At 44.6% G+C, this 26,957-nt stretch overlaps 1 protein-coding gene across 1 annotated transcript; it reads left to right on the forward strand.

Moving 5' to 3' along the window:
• Positions 1–6,508: 6,508 nt before the first annotated feature.
• LOC100280164 (uncharacterized) lies at positions 6,509–14,162 on the forward strand. Its single transcript, NM_001153096.1, is given in 3 exon segments — positions 6,509–6,929; positions 10,263–12,982; positions 13,834–14,162. A coding segment is annotated over 1 exon segment (2,571 nt). The 5' UTR covers positions 6,509–6,929; positions 10,263–10,362; the 3' UTR covers positions 12,934–12,982; positions 13,834–14,162.
• The last annotated feature ends 12,795 nt before the right edge of the window (positions 14,163–26,957 follow it).

A 26,957-nucleotide genomic window follows, 5' to 3' on the forward strand; every position in this document is an offset into this window, starting at 1 on the left:
AGCCATTAGTCTCATCAAACACAACGTCACATGAGACTTCAACTAGTCCAGTGGACTTGTTAAAGACCCTATATGCCCTTGTGTTTGAGTCATAACCAAGTAAAAAACCTTCTACAGTCTTAGGAGCAAATTTAGATTTTCTACCTCTTTTAACAAGTATAAAGCATTTGCTACCAAAGACTCTAAAATATGAAATGTTGGGCTTTTTACCGGTTAGGAGTTCGTATGATGTCTTCTTGAGGATTCGGTGTAGATATAACCGGTTGATGGCGTAGCAAGCGGTGTTGACCGCCTCGGCCCAAAACCGATCCGAAGTCTTGTATTCATCAAGCATGGTTCTTGCCATGTCCAATAGAGTTCTATTCTTCCTCTCCACTACACCATTTTGTTGAGGTGTGTAGGGAGAAGAGAACTCATGCTTGATGCCCTCCTCTTCAAGGAAGCCTTCGATTTGAGAGTTCTTGAACTCCGTTCCGTTGTCGCTTCTTATTTTCTTGATCCTTAAGGCGAACTCATTTTGAGCCCGTCTCAAGAATCCCTTTAAGGTCTCTTGGGTTTGAGATTTTTCCTGTAAAAAGAATACCCAAGTGAAGCGAGAATAATCATCCACAATAACTAGACAGTACTTACTCCCGCCGATGCTTATGTAAGCGATCGGGCCGAATAGATCCATGTGAAGGAGCTCCAGTGGCCTGTCGGTCGTTATTATGTTCTTATGCGGATGATGAGTGCCAACTTGCTTCCCTGCTTGGCATGCGCTACAAATCCTGTCTTTCTCAAAATGAACATTTGTTAATCCTAAAATGTGTTCTCCCTTTAGAAGCTTGTGAAGATTCTTCATCCCAACATGGGCTAGTCGGCGGTGCCAGAGCCAACCCATGTTAGTCTTAGCAATTAAGCAAGTGTCGAGTTCAGCTCTATCAAAATCTACCAAGTATAGCTGACCCTCTAATACTCCCTTAAATGCTATTGAATCATCACTTCTTCTAAAGACAGTGACACCTACATCAGTGAATAGACAGTTGTAGCCCATTTGACATAATTGAGATACAGAAAGCAAGTTGTAATCTAAAGAATCAACAAGAAAAACATTGGAAATGGAATGGTCAGGAGATATAGCAATTTTACCCAAACCTTTGACCAAACCTTGATTTCCATCCCCGAATGTGATCGCTCTTTGGGGATCTTGGTTTTTCTCATATGAGGAGAACATCTTTTTCTCCCCAGTCATGTGGTTTGTGCACCCGCTGTCGAGTATCCAACTTGAGCCCCCGGATGCATAAACCTACAAAACAAGTTTAGTTCTTGACTTTAGGTACCCAAATGGTTTTGGGTCCTTTGGCATTAGACACAAGAACTTTGGGTACCCAAACACAAGTCTTGGAGCCCTTGTGCTTGCCCCCAACATATTTGGCAACTACCTTGCCGGATTTGTTAGTCAAAACATAAGATGCATCAAAAGTTTTAAATGAAATATTATGATCATTTGATGCACTAGGAGTTTTCTTTCTAGGCAACTTAGCATTGGTTGGTTGCCTAGAGCTAGATGTCTCACCCTTATACATGAAAGCATGATTAGGGTCAGAGTGAGACTTCCTAGAATGAATTCTCCTAATTTTGCTCTCGGGATAACCGGCAGGGTATAAAATGTAACCCTCGTTATCCTGAGGCATGGGAGCCTTGCCCTTAACAAAGTTGGACAATTTTTTAGGAGGGGCACTAATTTTGACATTGTCTCCCCTTTGGAAGCCAATGCCATCCTTGATGCCCGGGCGTCTCCCATTATAAAGCATGCTACGAGTAAATTTAAATTTTTCATTTTCCAAGTTGTGCTCGGCAATTTTAGCATCTAGTTTTGCTATATGATCATTTTGTTGTTTAATTAAAGCCATATGATCATGAATAGCATTAACATCAACATCTCTACATCTAGTACAAATAGATACATGCTCAACAATAGATGTAGAGGGTTTGCAGGAATTAAGTTCAACAATCTTAGCATGAAGAATATCATTTTTATCTCTAAGATTGGAAATGGTAGCATTGCAAACATCTAGTTCTTTAGCCTTAGCAATTAAATTTTCATTTTCTACTCTAAGGCTAGCAAGAGAAATGTTTAATTCTTCAATCCTAGCAAGCAGATTATCATTATTATCTTTAGGATTGAGAATTGAAACATTACAAATATGTGAATCAACCTTAGCATTTAAATTAGCATTTTCATTCCTAAGGTTGTCAATCATCTCACGGCAAGTGCTTAGCTCACTAGATAATTTTTCACATTTCTCAATTTCTAGAGCATAAGCATTTTTAACCTTAACATGTTTCTTATTTTCTTTAATTAGACAATCCTCTTGGGAATCCAAAAGGTCATCCTTTTCATGAATAGCACTAATTAATTCATTTAATTTTTCTTTTTGTTCCATGTTAAGGTTGGCAAAAAGAATACGCAAATTATCTTCCTCATCACTAGCATTATCATCACTAGAGGTTTCATATTTAGTGGAGGATCTTGATTTTACCTTCTTTTTGCCGTCCTTTGCCATGAGGCACTTGTGGCCGACGTTGGGGAAGAGGAGTCCCTTGGTGACGGCGATGTTGGCGACGTCCTCGTCGTCGGAGGAGTCGCTTGAACTTTCGTCGGAATCCCATTCCCGACAAACATGCGCATCGCCGCCCTTCCTTTTGTAGTACCTCTTCTTTTCTCTCCTCTTGCCCTTCTTGTCGTTATCCCTGTCACTGTCACTTGATAATGGACATTTAGCAATAAAGTGACCGGGCTTACCACACTTGTAGCAAACTTTCTTGGAGCGGGACTTGTAGTCTTTCCCTCTCCTTTGCTTGAGGATCTGGCGGAAACTCTTGATGACGAGCGCCATTTCCTCATTGTCAAGCTTGGAGGCGTCTATTGGTTGTCGACTTGGGGTAGACTCCTCCTTCTTTTCTTCCGTCGCCTTGAATGCGACGAGTTGAGCCTCGAATGTAGATGGATCATCAAGCTCGTTCATCTTCCTCGAGCCTTCGATCATGCACTCAAAACTTACAAAATGCCCGATTACTTCCTCGGGGGTCATTTTAGTATATCTAGGATTACCACGAATTAATTGAACTTGAGTGGGGTTAAGGAAAATGAGAGATCTTAGAATAACCTTAACCATTTCGTGGTCGTCCCATTTTACGCTCCCGAGGTTGCGCACTTGATTCACCAAGGTCTTGAGCCGGTTGTACATGTGTTGTGGCTCCTCCCCTTTGCGAAGCCGGAACCGACCGAGCTCCCCCTCGATCGTTTCTCGCTTGGTGATCTTGGTGAGCTCGTCTCCCTCGTGCGCGGTTTTGAGCACATCCCAAACCTCCTTGGCACTCTTCAACCCTTGTACTTTGTTATACTCCTCTCTACTCAGTGAGGCGAGGAGTATTGTTGTCGCTTGAGAGTTGAAGTGCTCGATTTGGGCCACCTCATCCTCATCATAGTCTTCATCCCCTACGGATGGTACCTGTGCACCAAACTCAACAACATCCCATATGCTTTTGTGGAGCGAGGTTAGATGAAATCGCATTAAATCGCTCCACCTAGCGTAATCTTCACCATCAAAAGTTGGTGGTTTGCCTAATGGGACAGAAAGTAAAGGTGTATGTTTGGAAATGCGAGGGTAGCGTAGGGGGATCTTACTATACTTCTTGCGCTCTTGGCGCTTAGAAGTGACGGATGGCGCATCGGAGTCGGAGGTCGATGTTGATGAAGTGTCGGTCTCGTAGTAGACCACCTTCCTCATCCTCTTGTGCTTGTCACCTTTCCGATGCGACTTGTGGGAAGGAGATTTTTCCTTCTTCTCTTTGTGGTGAGAAGAAGATTTCTTCTCCTTCCCTTTGTTGGAGGAGATCTTCTTCTTCTCCTTCCTTTTGGTGCGGGACTCTTCCGATGAAGTGCTCCCGTGGCTTGTAGTGGGCTTTTCGCCGGTCTCCATCTCCTTCTTGGCGTGATCTCCCGACATCACTTCGAGCGGTTAGGCTCTAATGAAGCACCGGGCTCTGATACCAATTGAAAGTCACCTAGAGGGGGGGTGAATAGGGCGAAACTGAAATTTACAAATATAAACACAACTACAACCCGGGGTTAGCGTTAGTAATAAAGAAACGAGTCCGCGAGAGAGGGCGGAAAACAAATCCCAAGCGAATAAGCAAGTGAGACACGGAGATTTGTTTTACCGAGGTTCGGTTCTTGCAAACCTACTCCCCGTTGAGGAGGCCACAAAGGCCGGGTCTCTTTCAACCCTTCCCTCTCTCAAACGATCCACGGATCGAGTGAGCTTCTCTTCTCAAATCAAAGCCGGGAACCAAAACTTCCCCGCAAGGGTCACCACACAATTGGTGCCTCTTGCCTTGATTACAATGGAGTTATGATCTCAAGAACAAGTGAGAAAGAAAAGAGGCAATCCAAGCGCAAGAGCTCAAAAGAACACGACAAATCTCTCTCGCTAATCACTAGAGGCTTGTGTGGAGTTGGAGAGGATTTGATTTCTTTTGGTGTGTCTAGAATCGAATGCTAGAGCTCTTGTAGTAGTTGGGAAGTGGAAAACTTGGATGCAATGAATGGTGGGGTGGTTGGGGTATTTATAGCCCCAACCACCAAAAGTGACCGTTGGGAGGCTGTCTGCTCGATGGCGCACCGGACAGTCCGGTGCATACCGGACAGTCCGGTGCCCCCTGCCACGTCATCACTGCCGTTGGATTCTGACCGTTGGAGCTTCTGACTTGTGGGCCCGCCTGGGTGTCCGGTGCACACCGGACAGGTACTGTTTGCTGTCCGGTGTGCCAGTATGGGCGCGCCTGACTTCTGCGCGCGCTGCGCGCGCATTTAATGCGCCGCAGGTAGCCGTTGGCGCCGACTAGCCGTTGCTCCGGAGTTGCACCGGACAGTCCGGTGCACACCGGACAGTCCGGTGAATTATAGCGGACTAGCCGTTGGAGTTTCCCGAAGCTGGCGAGTTCCTGAGGCCGCTCCTCCTTGGCGCACCGGACACTGTCCGGTGTACACCGGACAGTCCGGTGAATTATAGCGCGAGTGCCTCTGGAAATTCCCGAAGGTGGCGAGTTTGAGCTGGAGTCCGGTGGTGCACCGGACACAGTCCGGTGGTGCACCGGACACTGTCCGGTGTACACCGGACAGTCTGGTGCTCCCAGACCAGAGAGCCTTCGGTTGCCACTTTGCTCCTTTGTTGAATCCAAAACTTGGTCTTTTTATTGGCTGAGTGTGAACCTTTTACACCTGTATAATCTATACACTTGGGCAAACTAGTTAGTCCAATTGTTTGTGTTGGGCAATTCAACCACCAAAATTAATTAGGGACTAGGTGTAAGCCTAATTCCCTTTCAATGAGCCAAGTCCGGGCAGGTCCAGACAAGGCGACATGAAAATATGTCACCATCACAACAGTGTTTCTACCTACTGCTGTGATAGTGGTGACGTACACCTGCAGGAACTCTGACGGGTTTGACGTACCGTCGTACTTTTCCGGTAGGTGTGGCCGAAACTTGGATGGCCATGACGCCGCGCGGAGATGATCCACAAGAGCGGCACAGCCTACGCCGGCCAAGGGGACACCCGGTTGGGACCGGGTGCCCATTGGGGCCTGCGGTGCTACCGCAGCGAAGTCTTGATCGAGGTTGTGACCCTCGATGTTTTGGCGGCGCTCGCGCGCCCTCTCTAAAGAGACCCGGGCGTCCTCTCCCGCACGCCTGCGGTTGAGTTCTGCCCGGAGGTCGTTGGTCTGTGCGCCCCTTACTGAGGGTGAGCGCACAGACGCCGACGCCTCGTGTTGGCGCCGGGATGATCGTGGCCTCAACCTGGTCGAGGTAGAATGTGCCATGCCGAGCAGTCGGTCGACATCGTCCCGCCACTGCTTCATGGCCCCCGGTGAGGCCGTGAAGCATGGAGGGTGACACAGCAACTCTCTGGCCGCTGACAATGCTCCCGGAGCCGCCCTGGACGGAGTCCGGGATGTCTGCGCGGTTGTATGCTGTCGTGCAGCATGCACAGCAGCAGTGCCCGGCACTGGGCGGTTGGGAACCTGTGGCGTGGAAGAAACAACTTCTTCCTCCACCAGGAAATCTGTTGAAGTCTCGGCGCGGTGCTTGACGATTTGCACCATCATGCTGAGCGAGGAAACAAGCAAAAACCTAATGCCTAGTCTTTAATTATAACATATTGAATATAGTCTAATTACAACATAAATTTACAGATGAGAACCAAATGAAGACTAACCTATTAATCCTAATTAGTTATTGATTCGCTCTACAATAAACATTTGATAATTATAGATTATTTAGACTTAAAAAATTATCTCGGCGTTTAGTCTTTAATGATATAATTAGTTTTATAATTAATTTATATTTAATATTCGTAATGCATATTCGAATATCCGATGTGACTAAAACCAAACACCCCCTCAGTGGTAGTCTGATATGGGCCTCCGTGTGCTGGCTGCCTGGCTCTGGCTTCTGCCATCACCACTCAGCAGTGCCAAGGCCCAGTGCCGACCGAGCCTTCCCCTCGCCTGATCTGCGCGTCCCTGTCCTCGGCTCCTGAGCACTCGCGTACTCGCTCGTCGCATCTGCCCACACTACCACTGGCCACACCGAAACCCTAGCTGCGCACCCAAATCGATCGATCCAGGGACGGCAGCGGCACGACGCGCCAAAATAGGTTCAGAACTAGCGTCGCGACAAAATCGGTTCACGACCGCCACGGTTGGACCAGCTGCGCCGTGGCCGTGCGGCTGTGCGGCCGGCATTGGCGCGCTGCGCGCTGCTTCAGGCCGGTGTGCCGCGCGGCTGGGCGACGTGAAACGGATTCACATCGTAGGAGCAGAACTTGCTGGTCGAGGTGGAGGCTTGCTGCGTGCAGCAGGACAGGGAGTCAGGGACAACAGGTTGTTTACTTGTTTATGCCTTCAGGGTTCTACCGCCTCATAACACGTCCTATTTTGAATTGCGCAAATTAGTATCTGAATGTCTTATTAAGTATTTATGTTCCATTCTGTAGATCCGTGCTAGACTTACTATCTTTGTTCCTCTTCCCAGTAAGGATATCCTCTACCATTTTCAAGGACTGAAGTCTCTATCCTTTAATGAAAGCTGCCTTGATTACCTCAAATTTTATTGCTAGTAGCATGCTCTCTCTGGATATGTGAACCGGTGTGGGTGTTTATGCGCTTCGTTGCTGGCCCTAGCCATGCCGATTCACTGTCTCCGGAACTGGCTGGGTGCCTGGGCGGTATAATTTTTCCTGATAGACCCATTGACACAATGGTATAAGCAGAATGCTGCAGAACATCGTGTGCCCATAGATGCCAAATATGGAGGCACCCAGGCAGAAATATTAATCACCTATCACCAGTGGCGGATCCAGAAACAGATCAAGAGGGGGGGGGGTACTAACCTAGCAAACAGGGACTGCTAGCAAATAGATCATCAAACCAAAATAAAAAAAAAGAAAATATGAAATAACCTTACGGCCTTACCTAGCACTAGCAGCCACAGTATGTCAGTATTGCACACTTAGCACAGTAGCACTCGGCCACTAGCACACTGCACACGGTTCAGCTTCAGCAGCAGTCGTCAGCTCCAGTCCTCCACGCCACGTCCACGGAGGCACGGAGCAGCAAAAACAAATGTGCTGTGTGCCCGAGGCTGAGGCCTGACTACCTGAGGGAGTAAGGGCGGTGGCCGGCGGGGACATGTCGTCATGCCAAGCGAGTGAGCGGAAGCGCTGATACAGTGAGACGCCTGACAGCGGCGGGCTGAGGGCTAGGGCGCAGCGCGTGTGGAGACCGGAGAGTGCTGAGGAGTGGGCGAGCGGCGGCTGGATCTGGGCGCATGCGGTGCGGACTGCGGAGAAGGGGCTGTTGAGCTGTCTTAATTTTTTTTGGACTTTTGTGGGCTGTATTCACTGCTATTGTTGGGACGTGATCTGGGCTGCAGCCCAGGCAGCCCCGGTTGTAAATCCGCCACTGCCTATCACCTTGTTTTGGCAAATTTAATGAATAATACTAGTTTCCCCCTCTGTTATTTGTAAGCACCATTTACCTTTGTTTATTGCTTTCAAATATTATCCAGCCTTTTATTCCTGTTACTGCCTACCACATTTGTTATTCTTATTCCTGTTGGAATTAAATTACTTTCTTGAGATGAAAAAAATGATTAGTGGATGCTATACACTAGTCGACCCTTCAAGTTTCTAGCAAGTCCAAAGTAATGGAATATGCGACAAAGAAAAGGAAGAAGTTAGAAAATTAGATTATACTGGTTGCTAACTTTAGATAACTTTGAGCTGTATGTATATTGAAGCTAGTTAGAAAGCTAGAAAGAGTGTTGTGCTAGCGTCGGATAGCCTTTAGCTGTGTATGTGTCTGTGAAGAGATAATAAAGATATTAGTTTGAAGAATGCCACATACCACTGATTTGCCATATCCAATTCCTAACAATTCCAACGTGCTTCTGGAGAGAATGGCAAATTGTTTCCGACCTGTGCTTATATGTAGGACCTAGCAAAAACTTGTGCTAGAATTGCAATAATAAGAAGTCATAGTCATCTAAGCTTATAGCTGTTATTTTTGTTTTTAGAAATCAGGAAAGAGAGAAATTAATATATTAACGATATGAAAGTACTAGAGTTGTGGCAGGACCGCAAGAGACTCTAGAATCCAAAGGTTTTAGACGCAGTAGAACTAAAATGGAATATATTAGATGTGATTTCGGCACTACTACACATGAGGAAGGAAATGTTAGTTTGGAAGGTCAAGTAATGCCTAGGAAGGACACCTTTAGGTGGTTAGGATCAATGCTACAGAGATACAAGGATATTGATGAAGATGTTAGCCATAGAATTAAGGGAACGTATCCTATGCGTAAGACACCCTTCGTACACATGCACAAAGTCAATCTAGACCCTTCGTCCAATGACCTTTGACTGACGTGTTTTACAAAAAACACATTCCACACTCTCCTCCCCCACACCTAGCTGCATATTTATAACTCCCCCGCATGCTCAGCCGAGGGTTGTTGAATGAAGGGTTCGCATTGACTTTGTGTATATGTGCATGAAGGTGGTCTTGTGCATAGGATACATTCCCTAGATTCAAAGCATGGTGGATAAAGTTCGGTCAAGCATTTGATGTTCTATATGACAAGAGGGTACCACAGAAGTTAAAAAGCAATTTTTATAGGACAATGATTAGACCTGCTATGTTGTATGGTGCATAATGTTGGCCTACAAAAAAGCCGACATGTTCAACAGATAAGCGTTGCAGAAATGTGTATGTTGCGTTGGATTTGTGGCCATACAAAGGGATTGAGTCTGGAATTATGATATACATGATAGGCTAGGGATAGTATCAATTGAAGAAATATTTGTCCAACATCGGTTGAGATGGTTTGGACATGTCCAACTGAGACTTTTAGAGATGCCAGTGTGTAGTGAGATCCTAAGACGCAACATGGGAAGAGACAGGAAAAGAAGACTTGAAATGATGAAATGTACTCAAAGATTTAGCCTTGAATAGGAGTGCATGGAAAACAACTATCTATATGCCCGAACCTTAACTTATGAGTTTTGTTGGGTTCTTAACTCTAGCCAATCCAACTTGCTTGGGACTAAAAGGCTTTGTTGTTGTTGTTGTTGTTATATATGAAAGTACTTTTGATGATATTGGACTTGTGCCAGTTCATGTTATACAACTCAGCACTTGCAAATAGATAAAATGACTGGGTAAACATACTTTGAAACCCATGTACGAAAGTACCATCTGATTTATTATTCTGGAAGGACTAATTGCTTTGTTACAAGGTACCTGCAGCAACATTTATATCTGATCTGCCCGTTTCTTCTGGAAATCTAAGATCTAGGAAACTCTTGGCTTCTTGAAACTGACTCATCTGGCAAGGATACCTTGCGACATTTGCATATCTATTACTGTAGATACGTTTAAATCTTTCTTGTGATGCTTTTTTAAGTTGACACTGACAATTAAAATTGCTACTTTAACTTGCTTATGCTACTAGCATCACTATCTCATGTTCCTAGTTATTAAGCTAGAAATCTGCACAACAATTGGTTTATTATTTCCTAATCTGATATTTCTTCTTTGATACTAATAGAAAAAAATGCTAAAAATGATGCATTAATCAATAAGAAATCATATGTTTTGACTCCTTGTCCCATTTTTATACCACAACACTGATGGATCTCTCCCCATCTTTTTCAGATTTTAGCAAAGTATGAGCTGTGAACTAGTGTTAGAGGAAAGCACGAAGGAAATAGTGGCATAAAACTTGATTTGTCTAAAGATAAATTGGTTTCTTAAAATGGCTCAGCAAATGGCTTCAGTTCATTTGAATGATACAACAGTTGTTGATGCCAAGCCCTTGCGTACATTGACTCCCATGTTCCCTGCACCACTAGGGCTTCACACGTTCACTCCTCAGAACTCACCTTCAGTTGTTTGTGTGACCCCATTTGGACCATATGGTGGAGGGACTGAATTGGGGATGCCTGCTGTTCCACCAATGTTTGCAGCGCCTGTACCTGCTGCAGGAGCAGAACCCAGCCAGAGACAGCCGCATACAGCTAATATGAACGGAGGAGACACTGAATTGGGGATGCCTGCTGTTCCACCAATGTTTGCAGCGCCTGCACCTGCTGCAGGAGCAGAACCCAACCAGGGACAGCCACATACAGCTAATATGAACGGAACTGCAGTCAACAGTTCGGTCACATCTTTGCAAACTCCTTCAGCTGCCACACAGGAATCTGGTAAGAGGAAGAGGGGCAGGCCAAAGCGTGTGCCTGATACTACTGTTTCTTCGGCTCCTTCAGCTCCTCTGGCTCCTACTATTTCTCCAGTTCCTTCACTTCCTGTGGTTACTCCAGTTCCTTCAGCTCCTCAGGAATTGAACACTATTGTTTCCCTGACGCCTTCTTCAGACGCCCCACAAGAATCTGGCAAGAGGAAGAGGGGACGGCCCAAACGTATACAAGACGTTCCTGTAATGGTTCCTCTGACCTCGCAAGGAGATAGCACATCTGTTATTCAGACACTTCCAGGGTCCAGTGTACATGAATCTGGTACGAGAAGGGGACGTCCCAAACGTTTGCAGGATAGTTCAGATATTGTCACTCCAATTGACTCAAAAGATAGTGAGTCCTCTCCCCAGCCACCTATTGCCGCACCTGCCGAAAGTGGTAAGAGGAAGAGGGGACGTCCAAAGCGCATTGATGGTTCCGTGACTCCTTCAAGTCATTCTGTTTTTTCAATAGATGATGATGCTGTTGACACGATGAAACGTGGACGACCTAGGAAAATTGATACCAAACTGTTACAGTTTCCATCTTTATTTTCAGATGATCCTAGACAAACTGCAGATAATGTACTCATGATGTTTGACGCCCTGCGACGCAGACTTATGCAGATGGATGATGTGAAACAAGCTGCAAAGCAGCAGCCTAACTTGAAAGCTGGGAGCATCATGAACAATGCTGAACTTCGTGTCAATAAGGACAAGAGGATAGGAGAGGTTCCAGGTGTTGAGGTTGGTGATATGTTCTACTTCAGAATTGAGATGTGCTTAGTGGGGTTGAATAGTCAGAGCATGGCAGGGATAGATTACATGTCTGCCAAGTTCGGTAATGAGGAGGACCCTGTAGCTATTAGTGTTGTGTCAGCTGGTGTATATGATAACACTGGAGATGATCCAGATGTTCTAGTTTATACTGGACATGGCATGTCGGGTAAGGATGACCAAAAACTTGAGAGGGGTAATCTTGCACTAGAGAGGAGTTTGCATAGAGGTAATCCAATCAGAGTCATTCGTAGCGTAAAAGACTTGACTTGTCCAACTGGCAAGATTTACATATATGATGGTCTTTACAAGATCAAAGAAGCCTGGGTAGAGAAAGGGAAATCTGGTTTCAATGTGTTTAAACACAAGTTGCTTAGGGAACCTGGCCAACCTGATGGCATTGCAGTGTGGAAGAAGACTGAAAAATGGAGGGAAAATCCATCATCTAGAGACCATGTTATATTACTTGACATATCATATGGTGTGGAAAATAACCCTGTCTGCCTTGTAAATGAGGTTGACGATGAAAAGGGCCCTAGCCGCTTCACTTATACAACTAATTTGACATATGGGAATTCTCTCAGCTCGATGAGAAAGATGCAAGGTTGCAAATGCATAAGTGTATGCCTCCCTGGTGATAACAACTGCTCCTGTACGCATCGAAATGCTGGTGACCTTCCTTACAGTGCTTCAGGCATACTTGTTAGCCGAATGCCCGTTTTATACGAGTGTGGTGATTCCTGCACATGTTCACAAAATTGCCGGAACCGAGTTGTACAGAAAGGTACGCAGATCCGTTTTGAAGTTTTTAAGACAGGAGATCGTGGTTGGGGCCTCCGTAGTTGGGATCCAATTCGAGCAGGCACATTTATCTGTGAATATGCAGGTGAAATCATTGACATAAATAGAGTGAATGGTGAAGATGACTACATATTTGAGACTTCTCCTTTAGAGCAGAATTTAAGATGGAACTATGCACCGGAATTGCTGGGTGAGCCTAGTCTTTCTGACTCAAATGAAACACCAAAGCAGCTGCCTATAGTCATCAGTGCAAAACGAACCGGCAACATAGCTCGCTTTATGAACCACAGCTGCTCACCTAATGTGTTTTGGCAACCAGTTCTGTATGATCATGGTGATGAGGGATATCCACATATTGCATTCTTTGCAATTAAGCATATTCCTCCAATGACAGAGCTTACCTATGATTATGGTCAGAACCAGCGTAATAGTATTCAAATGGGAACCCATTCTGGTTTTCGGAAGTCTAAAAGTTGCTTATGTTGGTCCCCGAAGTGTAGAGGTTCCTTTGGCTAATAACCAGCCCTATAAGGAATATATTGGATCATAATACTCCATTTCAAAGGTTAGTGATTTTCAATTGCTTTCTTGTCATACATTTTCCAAAAATACCATGTCTCCTGCAACCATTGACTTAAAGAGTTCTTGTGCCAGTAGAGTTCTTTTGACCTTATGATTCTGCCTTGATGATGCATGTGATGCTGATGATATATTGGCACAACATTCCAATAGGAAAAAGTGAATTCTGAACTCACAAGTTATGGTAGTTAAACCCTGTTTTGTTTATATTGCCTGTTTTTTTACATCCGAAAATGTGCTTTGGCCCATCTTCGTCCCTATTCTTTGGCTGATAAAAGTGGCCATTTTTGCCAAATTCTAGGAGTTGAGAAACCCAAAATATAAAGTGCAAACAGTGGTGTTAGAAATTTCCATTGAACTGGATGACATGCTGATGCCAAGCAGGCTGATCAATACTCGTTAGGGAGGTTTGGACCTTGAGTGAACCACTTATCAAGGTTTGGACATGTTGTAGCAACCTTTTAGGAGTTGCAGCAGCCAAAATCCCACTGGAAGAGGCATCCACTAAGGCTCTAACTAACTAACTAACTAAATTCAGCACTGTGCAACAGCTACCATAAACAAGGCTCTAATATGACTAGTTCTTTTAGCCTTTATGTTTGCAGTGGTTTTGGAAAATACATGATGAGATGTGTTATTTAATTCTGTACCAATTTTCTCGCATCATTGAAACTCCAGATATGATATAATGCTTCTTGTCCTCATCTAAGATCTCCAGAGCCCTTATAAATTTATGCCCTTCTCACAGCATTCTAATTACTTAGCTTATTGATCTTATGTGCTTTTATATAATTGCATTGATGACCATCACGAGAGCTGCGTATCTTTTATTTTCAGTTACACCTAAGATATCTGCTGGTCGACTTTTATATTCAGCTCCCAAAAATCTGTCACAAGTTTGTGAGAGCAACTGAATTGTCTTTACCAGCAGAAGCAGCCCGTCATGGTGGCCTGTATGAAGCAGCAGGGGTCTCCTATGTCCTAGGTGTTCCATGCACCATCGAATAAATCCACCCCTCTTCATGTTAGAATGGGAAACGGGGATGTGTTTTGCACAAATTATCTGTCATGCAGTCGTCGTATTAAGTTTTCTTGAACTAGTTTGTAGTCATCCTCAGAGAATGCATGATGTGCACTTTGTAGTAATATATGCAGGTTGTTATCCCACCTACTATATAACCATCAAAATTTCAGTGTTTGTACAGGACGCCCTATGTAGTGGCGCTGCTTGCAAATGTTAGTTAGTACACTGATATTCCATAATTTTACTCCTTTCCAAATTAATTCAACTTATAAAATTATTCTAAGTCAAATTATTGTAAGTCTGACCAAATCTAGGTTTTAGTTTTTTCAAGTAAAACTATCTAAAATTTGATCAAATTTGTACACTGAAATACTAATATTTATATGACCAAGTAAGTATCATTAAATTCGACGTGCAACATTTTCATAGCATGCCTATTTGATGTCATAAATGTTAGCAAAATTTTCTATATATTTTCCAGAAAGTTTGATTTAGAACAAAACAAAAACAAGCCTTTTTTTGGCATGTAGAGAGTACAAAAATTCTACTCACTTCGTACAAAAATAATATTCATTCTAGGGTGTTAATAGATTCATATAATATTTGATGTATTTTATATGTGTCTAAATGTATTGTCATCCATTTAAATATGAACATAAAAATTCAAAGTTAAAACGGATTGTATAATGGAATGGAGGGAGTAATATTTATATCATAAATTTATTATCTCTACTATATTTAAGTGTGAGTTTTTCGTGCGTCGTTGACTCCGTCCCTAGAGGCCTAGACACCCTCGTTCACTCAACGTTTAAATACAGGCTCTCGTTTGCTTGGGTTTACAGGAAGCGTTGGTTTAAAGTTGAGGGCGAGTCTTATATACACCCATTCTATCTACGACTGTATAGATGTATGTAGTCAGTAGGAAACGGGTGATTGATGTACCTAGTGTGTGGGCGGTGGGCCTACTCGATGACAAATGCTTCTCGTTCAGATGACGTGGACATCTTTGCTCTATATAAAGTGCTACTCATGTGATATAGAAACTACAACAATGTATGAGTTTCTGACTAGTCATTAGGTAAATTATGAAATACATGTTCATACTGCAAAAAATGTTATGCAATCAAGATTTTTTGTGCAATTTTTATGTAGTTAAACTACTAAAAGTTATGAAAAATTCTTAAATTTTTATATACCTTATTGTTTACTCTGTTAATATTTTAAATTTCTGGTTTTAGTTCCTCCTATATTAAGCGATATAAAAATAGAAAATCCGTTTGTTTTTAATCCTTTTATGTTGGATATATTTTTATATCTCTTAATATATGATAAATTAGAATTTAAAATTTAATATATTGGTAGAGTAAATAATGAAATACATATATTCTTTTTAAGTTTTTTTTTTGGTTTTTGATAATTTGATTGCATGGTGACTGTACGAGAACTTTGATCGCATAGTTTTTATATTTTATAATATATTTATTTAGTTTTATAGATGTTAATTTTTATAAAGTTGGTTAAATTTAAAATTCTAGATTAGAATTATTCTTAAAACTAATTTATTTAATAATAGAGAGAATACATTAGTTAGCTTTACTTTCTTAATAGGGGGTGACAGATTTTTTATAGTTGAAATATTATTGCCTCCGCTATTTGACGCTTGGTCTGAAATCTTAATTCCGATCTTTGAAGGGAGAAAATAGTGAAGTCATAACTCAAAGATTGTAAAGTCATGCTTGGATTCATCCTTCAGAAAGAAACTCCTATAAATGAAACTAGTTTGCATTGCTATATATCGTAACTTTATTTAAATGAGATAATTATCTAAACATGTTCTAAACCTTTACAATGAGCATTCGAAAGTGCTAAGTTACAAAGAAGGTGACGACATGTCTTACTCATTCAGGCCTCACATCCGTCGTGGGCGACAACGCCACGCCGGGTGCCTACACCGACACCATTGCTCTCCTCAATCAAGCAACTACAATCTCGAATTGAACCTAAATAATCCTAAATTTACCAGATAAAAAAATCCATGCATCTCAATTGATAACCTGACAACTTTGTTGTGTTGACACATGGTAGCCCCATCTGCACGCACATTGTCTTGATTACGTCGCTGCCTGCCTGCACACACACTTCACTGGTGTACAGGTATACATATCCAAATGGGTTGGGTTTGTTGGGCGGCCTGTGGCTCGATATTATTTAGCTTGGTCTGAGCAAGCTCGACCTATTGTTCATTGGGCTCATGCCGTTACGACCTGATCACCATGTCATGCTGGACCTTAGGTGCGACACGACGGACTAGACCTAGTACAGATCGGTTTTATTTGTTCCCTGTTTTCTCATAAAATTATCTATATTGTGCTTGAGTATAAAATAAGAAACATAAAAAATTGTGTGTTTTATTGGCTAGATAAGTGTGAAAGTGGAGCCAATAACCAAGCTTCAAACCTGAGCCGCGCGTAGTTTTATCTTATGTTTGCAGAAAGCAGGGAGAGGTGACGCACGAATGGAGATAAATTTAGAATGGTGTTTGTAATTGATATAGACTTGTATTGTGTTTTCATAGTACATACAAGCCACATTCTCTCGATGAAGGTAATATGCAAACATATTTTTACATGGCAATCACAATCGTCTCTTTCAAGCATATTTAGCTCTTAAGAAATCATTGATATATCGACAAATTCTTTAACTTTGTCAACAATTATGTCCCGATGTTGCGGGATGCATAACTATTGTGTTATGTTGACGATAAGATCAAGTCCACATCGACAACAATCACCGTTACCAATGAAGACAAAGACGAAAGCCATGCCAAATCCAGGATATGCGACATGCGTTGTTGAACCACCAAATGTTGACATAGATTTTGAATTACTTGTCAAAGAAATACTTGTATTATATTGTGATTGAGGAAATAATCGCTGAAGTTTGGAAAGTGATAAAAGATTCTTTCACCTCACAAACTCAAGCCAAGGTGGCAAATCTAAGATTTGCGCTAACAAACAAAAAGAAAGGAGATAATAGCACAATTCTTTGGTAAGATGAAGTATTGCAGATGAACTAGCCACAATAGGGAAGATACTTGATAACAAAGAGATTATTATATATATATATATTTAATAACCTTGATGTTGATTATACCCCACTAGTATTATCAAGAGTAGACCGATTTCAGTCAATGAACTGTATACTCAAGCTCTTGGCTATAAGAGGCATAAAGATATGCTGATCGATGAAGAACAACAATTCTTTCCATTTGCAAACTCGGCCATGTGTGGCCATTGCTGTGGTCGTGGCAAAAGCTATGGTAACAAAGCAGGAAGCACCTTCTATCGAGGACATAACCGAGGAGGTGGTCGTAGGGGAGACTACACTAGGCCAAAATGTGGCTCTTCAAATTAAGGCTAGCAGCCATGATGTCAAATATGCGGCAACAAATTATCAGTCATTGCTACGTCGATATTATCAAGTTTTCTAGAAAGAGGATACATTTGTAGATCTACAATGATTTTCTATGAAGTGGGTATAAACTGGTATACAGATACAAAAGCAACCAATCATCTCAAATGAGAGTTAGATAAGCTAACTATATGTAATAAATATGAAGGTCAAGATCAAGTTCATGTTGCAAACAAAAAGGTACGCATATTAGTCATGTCGGTAATACTTTAGTTTATTCCCCTAACTAAACTTTGCATCTCAAAATGTCCTTTATGTTCATAGCTCAAAGATAAATCTCAATTTAATTCATAAACTTGCTGAACTTAATATTGTTTTCTTTAAATATCATCCATGGTATTTCTATATTAAGGACCGAGCCATGGAAAACACAATTCTTGAGGAAAAATGTGAGGGGTCTTTATCCAATCAAACCTATTACTAAGAACATCTACATGCATGCTTTTGTAGCAACCAAGCTATCAATCGAGTATTGACATAGTCATTTAGGTCATCCTTCATTTGTTATGGTAGACTATGCCTTAAAGAATAATGAGCTTCCTAGCTTAGTTATAAGCTACTGGATAGGTTTGGAAACTAGATTGTATAATTTCTTTATGGTAGGGATATTAACACTTAGTTAAAACCACAGTGGCACATACGATAGCTTGATTTTATTGCATAGGTTTTGATTGAGAGAAAATTAGAGACCATAGTTTAGAGAGAAATTAGATTGCTTAATTCACCCCCACTCTAAGACGTCACCGGTCCTTACAAAAAGATTGGTACCTGATACAACTAGTTGTATAGAATGCATTTCTTCATGGTGTTCTAAAATAAGAAGTTTATTTAAGCAACCACTTGGATATACAGACAAACAATTGCCTAATAATATGTACAAAATGGGTAAAGCCATTTACGCTTCCCAATAGACTATCTCCAGTAGCTTACCCATCCTCGTCCCTATATTCAAAATCCACTTTGTAAACGGTGTAGTCTATAGTGCAAAACAATGTTTTGGGTGATCATATGGGTGGACATAGTCTTAGAGAATTGTATTCAAGGTTAAGTACAAAATTGCAACACTTAGGCTTTACTCCATCAAAGGAATATGCATTATTGCTTATTTATCAGAAGTTTAGTATCACAATTTATATGCTTATTTATCATAGTTTCAAGCTTATTTAGTGAAGCAATTTCTTCATTGCCTTGCATTAAGAGATCTTGGAGATCTACATTTTTTTCTTAGAATTGAAGTTTAAAAGGTTTATGACAAAGTACCTAGGAGTGTAATGTGGTGGGCCTTGGAAAAACACAAAGTAGCAACAAAGTACATCAATCTTATTAAAGATATGTACACTAATGTTGTGACAAGTGTCCGAACAAGTGATGGGGACACCGATGACTTTCCAATTAACATAGGACTACATCAAGGGTCGGCTTTGAGCCCTTATCTTTTCGCTTTGGTGATAGATGAGGTCACAAGGGACATACAAGGAGATATACCGTGGTGTATGCTTTTTGCCGATGATGTGGTACTTATTGAGGAGAGTAGGAGTGGTGTTTCGCAAAAGTTGGAATTGTGGAGGCAGACGCTGGAAGCAAAAGGTTTTAGGCTTAGTAGGTCTAAAACAGAATATATGAAGTGTGATTTCAGTGCCATGGGGTATGAAGATGGCAATGTTAGTCTTGATGGGCAAGTGGTACCCAAAAAAGACACTTTTCGTTACTTAGGATCAATGCTTCAGAAGGATGGAGACATCGATGAGGATGTCAGTCATAGAATTAAAGCTGGATGGTTGAAGTGGCGGCAAGCGGCAGGTGTCTTATGCGACCCCGGGTGCCACACAAACTAAAAGGCAAATTCTACAGGACAGCAATCCGGCCGGCTATGTTGTATGGAGCAGAATGTTGGCCCACTAAAAGACGACATGTCCAACAACTATGCGTGGCAGAGATGCGTATGTTGCGCTGGATATGTGGCCACACAAGGAGAGACCGAGTCCGAAATGATGATATACGAGAGAGGGTAGGAGTGGCGCCAATTGAGGAGAAGCTTATGCAACATCGTTTGAGATGGTTTGGACATATCCAACGAAGATCTGAGGAGGCACCAGTGCATATCGGAATAATTAGACGTCCCGAGAATGTGAAGAGAGGTAGAGGTCGACCAACCTTGACGTGGACAGAGGCTGTGAAGAGGGACCTGAAGGAGTGGAATATTGATAAAGAGCTCGCCGTGGATAGGAAGGGGTGGAAGTGTGCGATTCACGTGCCAGAACCTTGATTTATAGTTTTCGCTTTTCCTCTTTAATCGTTTGACCTTTTCTTGTGCCCATTTAGATCTTGCTGGTTCTTGTGGGTTTTATCTCTTTTATGTGTTTCCCCGTTTCATCGTTTTTCGGTTCTCCTTTGCCTTTGTTTCCCCTTTTTTCTCTTTGGGGGTTGAGCTCTGAGGTTTTCATACGGGGTTTCATCTCTAGCCTACCCCAACGTGCTTGGGACAAAAAGGCTTTGTTGTTGTTGTTTTGTTGTTGTTGTTGTTGTTGTTGTAATTGAAGTTTAAAAGGTTCATGATGGTTTCGTTTTTTCATAAGAGAAATATACCTGTGATATCTTAAAATGTGTCAACATGAGCAACTATCAACCAACTTCTATTGCTCTCACTGTACTCGACAAATTATATGCATATAATGGTGATTCTCTCGGTCCTAAAGATAGTACAAATTCTAGAAGTATTATTGACACTTTGCAATACTTGACTGTCATTGGGCTTGATATAGATTATGTAGTCAATAAAGCATATCGATATCTTCGTGCACCTACAATAGTTTATTGAACATTTATTAAGAGAATTCTTAGATTTATTCAAAAACAATTATTATTGGTTTGTTATTTCAGAAGTCAATCTTGGCCATGCTAAGTGTGTTCTCAGATACAAATTGGGCAGAGATTGTCATGGATGATAAAAATTTAACAAGAGATTTTGTAATATTATTCAATAACAAGATCCTCAAAGAAGCCAATTATAAATTAATGACCAATGCAACTGCTGAAGTAATCTCATTGTAGTCGATTCTTAGCAAACTTAGAGTAAACGATGAAATACCATGTTTGTGGTGTGATAATTTAGGTGCAACATATCTGTCAGCAAATGTAGTCTTTCATGAAAGAGTTAAGCATATGGAGATTGATTATCATTTTATTAAAGAGAGAGTAGCACACAAGACGCTTGAAGTTTGGCTGGTATCATCTCAAGATCAACTAACTAATGGCTTTACAAAAACTTTTAACACAATTTAATTTGGTTAAGTTATGATTCAGAGAGATGTTACAAGGGAACTCCTCTATAGATAGAATTTGTTGCATACATAGTAATCCAACCAAACTTAACTATTTGTATAGATAGAAATGTTGAAGATAAACCCGATATGGTAATTATAGCCGATATGGACTTATATTGTGATCCCGTAATATAAATATAAGCCACAACCTCTCTATGGAGATAGTACTCTAATATATTTTCGCATCGTACTTTCATAATAAAGTTACCAAAAATTCAAACAAATTATTAATTCTTCTAAAATAAAATTAAGATGCTTGTAAACTATTATTTCATCTTAAAATATTGAAGATCTTTATTTGTTTTGGTTCAAACCATCCAAAGTTCATTCAAGTTTTATGAAAAAATAATAGTATTAGTATTTACGATATCAAATGAGCTTCTGTAGATATATTATTAAACTATTTTCATATTCTTACTTCTTTGACACCGTAGATGTTAGCACTGTTCTCTACAAATTTTGGTAAAATCTAGGATGGTTGAATTTGAAAATTCCTTATCTTTCTGGACCGGTTATGTCCTTTCACTATACAATCGGATAATTGATATTTATGCATATGCTTTTCAGAAGGGGAGTTGGAATATTGCGCTCAGTTTGTAACACATATAGTTTAGCTCCTGTTAAGATCGAGCAGCCCACTTTTATCCTGCAGATAACGACAAGCTGGAATTTCAAAGTCACTGGGTTATTCGTCATAAAGTTCTCAATCGATCAACGGCCTATTATATCCTTCTTCAGTTCCAAATTATAAACATTTTATTTTTTTCATATCTATAACTTTTACGACATATCTAGATATATTTATTAAGTACTCTTTTTGTTTCAAAATAGTATTCATTTTAACTCTTGATTTTTATGTCTATATTCAAATAGATGATGATGAATCTAAACACATGTCAAGCACATGCACGAAGTACTGTATGAATATATTAATTTGCTAAAACAAATTTTAATTTAGGATTCAAGGAGTACATAGTAAAAGCTATGAAATACTACAACTATAATTTAGAATGGAGAGAGTACATGGCTTACATTATATGTAAACCAAAACATTATATAAAATGGATTTTTTACAGATGACCCATTAGTCTGTACACTTTGCTCAGTTCTACCCTTCTCCAAATTGTCTACTCAGTTTTCTCCTCTTACCTCAAACTTTCCCCTTTCGCACCCTTTAAATGTTGTGTGCGCCGGAGAATCGTCCGACAGCGCGCGTTGGAGCCGCAATCGGATAGACGAAGCTAGAGGCGATGACGTCGACCGTAGGAAAATGGCCGCGCCAGAGTTGCAGCCGGACATTCCCTTTCGATTTGGGACAACGAAGAGTGAGAAAGGGGAAAGAGAATGGCCCCTACTTGTAAGAGCGAGGAGTCCCACTTGTAAGTCTTCGGGCCCACGTGTAAGGAGCGCAACTGATCGCGTTGAAGGAGCAAAGTGGGAGCTGCTGGCGGCAAGAGTGTTGGTGGCGTCAATGGAGGAGCGCCAACAGCAGAGCGCGGCTGCAGGGGGGGGCCGACGGTGGTGCTAATGGAGCCGGGGCGGTAGGGTGCAACTGTAGCGGCGACGGGCAAACAGGTAAGGCAACCAAAACTATGTAGGAACCCAAAACTTCCTCTAATTTTACATTTATTTCACATACACATAATATATCACATACATATCACCATAACCACATACATACAGTTCCATACACACATCATATCACATACAACTTCAAACACATATATCACAATCAACACAACTTCAACAAATTAACTCAATTCGACAAGTTCATTCATTCAATTTGTTCGATTCATTCAATAAGTCCATACATCCATCAACAATGTTGGAACTTGCTCTCAGCAGCAAGGAGGCCAACAAGGGTGAACAGTGGCGACAACAGGGTTACGTGCTCTGGGGCAATAGCTCTGTTAATCTCGCCTCTCACGGGCACTGTGCGGGGGTATTTATAGGTATCCAAGTGCCCAGCGCCTTGTGTTAAGGACGCATGTGCCCTCAGACACCTAGTTTATCCCCGGAATATTCCCATAAAGCAGGGTTACAAGCTGTAATTACAAGTATGCCTTTACAAATTAGGCCCGTAACACAAAGGCGGCCACGCAGGGCCCGTTACAATGGGCCAGATCACATGTGGGCCTAGGGACTGAATGAAGCCGAGCCGCGGGAAGGCGTTGCCGTAGGCCTTCGTCAAAGTGCCGAGTCGAGCGAAGGGTGTCCCTGCCTGCTTTGTCTCTGTCAGACCAGCGACTGTGGCGGAGGCCTAGAGCGAAGGGTGGCGTCTTTGCCTTCGCCCCAACATTTGCCCTCCGAGGGACCAGTTCGACAAAGTCACCTGGTGCCGAAGACGTCGCTAGATGGCGGAGACGCTGCCCTCGCTCGAAGTGGTTCCGCGGGGGTTTTTGATGTGACCGTTGATGGACGGCGTACTGTTGGATTGCGGGTTTCCCGAAGCGTCGCGCTCTGTCGGATTGCGGGTTTCCCGAAGAGCCGCGCCTGCCTATAAAAGGGGGCGAGGGTCGGCGCTGTTTGAACTCTGCCTTCCGCGCTCCGTATAAACCCTAGCCGCCCGCCGTCCTGCCGTTCCTCTTCTTCCGCTGCTCCTTTTGCTCGCCGGAGTTCTGGCTCGAGTGAAGCAAACCGCCCGCCGCCGCCGACGGTACGTAGCAATGCCGTCCTCTTCTTCTTCCGCCGACACCATGCCGCCGGCCGCCGCCTCGTCTGAGGAGACGTTGAGTAACGTGATGGTGGAGGAGTTGCGCGTCGGCGACTCTGTTGATTTCGGTGTGTCACGGATGACGTCAGCCCGCGTTGAAGATATGCAGCGGTTGGGCTACTTTGGCGGCGGAGTTGCTCGTGCTCCGGGGACAGAGGAAGTCCCCGAGCCGGAGGGTGAGTTGGTCGTTTTCGAGGCGTTCTTCTCCGCCGGTCTCCGCTTGCCTGCGCACCGGTTTGTTGGCGAAGTCCTGCGTAGATTCAACGTTCAAATACATCAGCTGACACCGAATGCTATGGTGGCGCTGGCGAAGTATGTCTGGGCGACGACTTCGTACGGCGGACAGCCATCGGTTGAAGTTTTTGCGAAGAATTATTGTTTGCATTGGCAGAAGAGGATGGTGGGGGACGGAGTTGCCCAGTTCGGGTCATGCACATTCACGCCGAAGACCGGCAAGACCACAATGCCAGTAGTGGAGTTGGTTCCGTGCGCCCGCAACAAGTGGGGCAATTGGAATGAATTTTGGTTTTACGTTGCTGAGGGTACTGTCGAAGACCATGAGGGACTCCCCGTGTCTGAGATGTGCTCTCATTATTACTCTGCGTATCCGCCTTTTGAAGTGGCAGAAGAGGATGCAGACGAAGGGGCCCTTTGGTGCGCCGCCGGTCATAGCAGTGGGCGTGATTTAGTTGAAGAGTTCGTGGCTTACGGGGTCTGGCCCTTGGCGCACGGCTGGGCGCTGGGCGAAGTGTGCCCTCGCCAGATGCCCTTTCACGGAGGAAGGGTGGTGCGAAGTCCTGCCTTCGCACTGAATTTGCGAAACCGTGACCCGGCCGCCTTTGTGCGTGATGCGGAGGACTTGGCGGTACGGCTCGTGGGACGTTACGTGCCGAGGACGGAAGGCCAGCGCAGCTTTGATATCCGCGGGTCAAATGACCATTTGAACAGGGTCTTCGAACTAAATCAACTGCCGTACGACGGCTACCCTGGTCAAGACGAAGCGGACCGCCGTGGGAAGAAACCGGCGGTGGAGACTGGAGGCGACCCTGCGCTGGCGGCCGCCCCCTCCTCAAAAAAGAGAAAATTAGGTACTGCGATGGGAGGACTTGGGGTGTCTGATAGTTTTGCTAGAGAGTTAATGAGGACGTGTGCGGCCCCGAGGGAAAGGATGTCTTCGCCCGAGCTCCGGGAGTCTTCGGCTCGGATGCTGAGGGTTACTGGGGGTTGTTGGCTTAGAAATGTTCCTATCCCCTGCGCGGCTGAGGAGGACTGTTTTACATCTCGTATGGTTCATCAGTGGAGAGTTTTTCCTTACGGGCGAAATATCGGTGCTGTTGTGTGGGCAGAGATGGACAAGGATCGCCAAGGGGCGGCGCAAAAACGCCAGGCGACTGTCAGGGTTCACGAAGCTCGGCCGAAAAGGCAGCGGGGAACTGCGAAGGCTGCGGCCTCCGGCGGAGGCAAGCCGCCGCTGGCGGCGAAGGCGGGCGCCTCTGCACCTAGCAAGGCGCCGGAGGCAACGGCGGGCGCCGGGGGCTCCAAGCTGACGAAGGTGGTGCCGCCGGCCAGCGGAGTGACGGAGGCTTCGAAGGCGGCCCGAACGTTGCCGCCGCCGGGCAAACGCGTTGCCGACTTCGGCACCGAGATTAATGTGGACGATTATCTTGGGGGTAAGTCTTTATATATATATATGTGTATATATATATATATTTAATTCGCTGATGCGTTGCAGGGTCGGACGAGGGCCAGCTTGCCATAGTTGCGCCTGCCGTGGCGATCGCGACGGCTGCGCTAGCGCCGAAGGCAAAGGGCGAGACCCTTGGCGCCGGAGGCGAGGTGTCGGCCCTCGCGATGGTCAGGGACGAGGCGGGCGTGGCGACCCGCCGGCTGAAGGGAGTGACGGAGGCGCTAAGTCAGGCGACGGAGGCGCTGAGTCAGGTCCGCTGAGCTATGCCCTCTCCACCCCCCCTTCTTTTTTTTATTAAGGCCACGGCCTTACATGTGCACTGCAGGTGGCTGACTTCACCAGCCGTACTGCGTCGGGGGCCCTTACGGCAGCCTTGTCTGCCGAAGTCGAGAGACTTCGGACGCAACATGCTGATGCTGTCCGTGAAAAATCGGCCTCCGACAGCAAGTGCCGCAAATTGGCGGACAGGGTGGCCGCCCTGGAGAAGGAGAAGGCTGACCTCCGGCGCCAGCTGGCGGGGGAGAGGAGGGAGGCCAACGAAGCCATCGCCAAAGAGCAGGCTGCGCAGGCGGAGGCCAGGCTGGCGCGGGCGGAGGGCAATATTGCCAAGGAGCTCGCCGGAGAGCTGCAGGGGCGGCTTACTGCCCTGGAGAGCCGCGCGGAGGGGGCCGAGGCCGCGATGCGAGCGGAGGCCGAACGGACGCGCACGCAGCTCATGGCTGCATATCGCGAGCTGGGTGCGCGGACCGGTGACTTCGAGGTGCCGGAGCGAGAGGCCGGGCTTCGCTGTCTGGAATGGGTGCAGGAGGAGCTGCAGGAGCTCCCTACTGTCTTGGAGGGGTTAATGTCGTTCACCTCCCTGGTCACCTGCGAGGCGGCGATGAACGCACTCTCTCGCGAAGGGTGCCGACACTTTGAGGTCCTCGACCAGGCAGATGAAGATTTTGGGCGAGATATCTTTGAGGTCGAAGACCCCATGGTAAAGGAATCCGCCGGGGCCCTCTATGACCGGATGTGGGGTTCGTTCGGTCGTGAGGTGGTCAGGGAGCGGGCCGAGGCTGCGAGGGCTCAGGTAACGTTGTCGTTTGTTCGGCGTTTGCTGGATGTGGTCTGTGCGTGTGTTTGCTGAATTTTGTGTGTTTTGTCTTAGGCGGAGCGCGGCGAGCGGGTGGACGACTTTGGGGCGCTGAACAGCGCGCTGCCTGACCCGGAGACGACCCCTGCGGAGGCCGCGACTGGAGTCGCCCTGGGACCGACCCCGGAGACTGCGGAAGACGCACCAGGCGCCCCCGCATCTGCTGCGGCCGGCGAAGACCTGCCCCCAAAGGTGGCCGGAGGCGCGCCTGATGCCCCCGCAGCTGCTGTGCCGAGCGCTGAAGATCCCGCGGCGGTGGTGGCGGAAGCATCGGCGGAGGCCTCAGCGGAGGCTCCCGCAGCGGCAAGGCCTTCGCAGGTGGCGTAGTGGGTGTTTAGGGTTGGGGAATTTTTGGATGTTGTACTGAATTTTGGTTGCTGCGCAGGTTCAAGATTTTGGGCCTGCGCACGCAACCGCTACTACTGATTTTTTGGCGGCTTCGACCGCGGAAGATGGAAATGAATATGGTGGGTCTGTATCTGAGTTTTTTGATTTTACTGACTCGGGAGCTCGGTTGAGTGGACTGAGGAGTCGTCGGAGGAGGACTTGGATTATTTTGCGGCCTTGGACGTGGCTGCGGCGGAGGCTGCGCCACACGCTGCGGACGC

Source organism: Zea mays, chromosome 7 (genome assembly GCF_902167145.1).
Source record: "Zea mays cultivar B73 chromosome 7, Zm-B73-REFERENCE-NAM-5.0, whole genome shotgun sequence".
Classification (NCBI taxonomy): Eukaryota; Viridiplantae; Streptophyta; class Magnoliopsida; order Poales; family Poaceae; genus Zea; species Zea mays.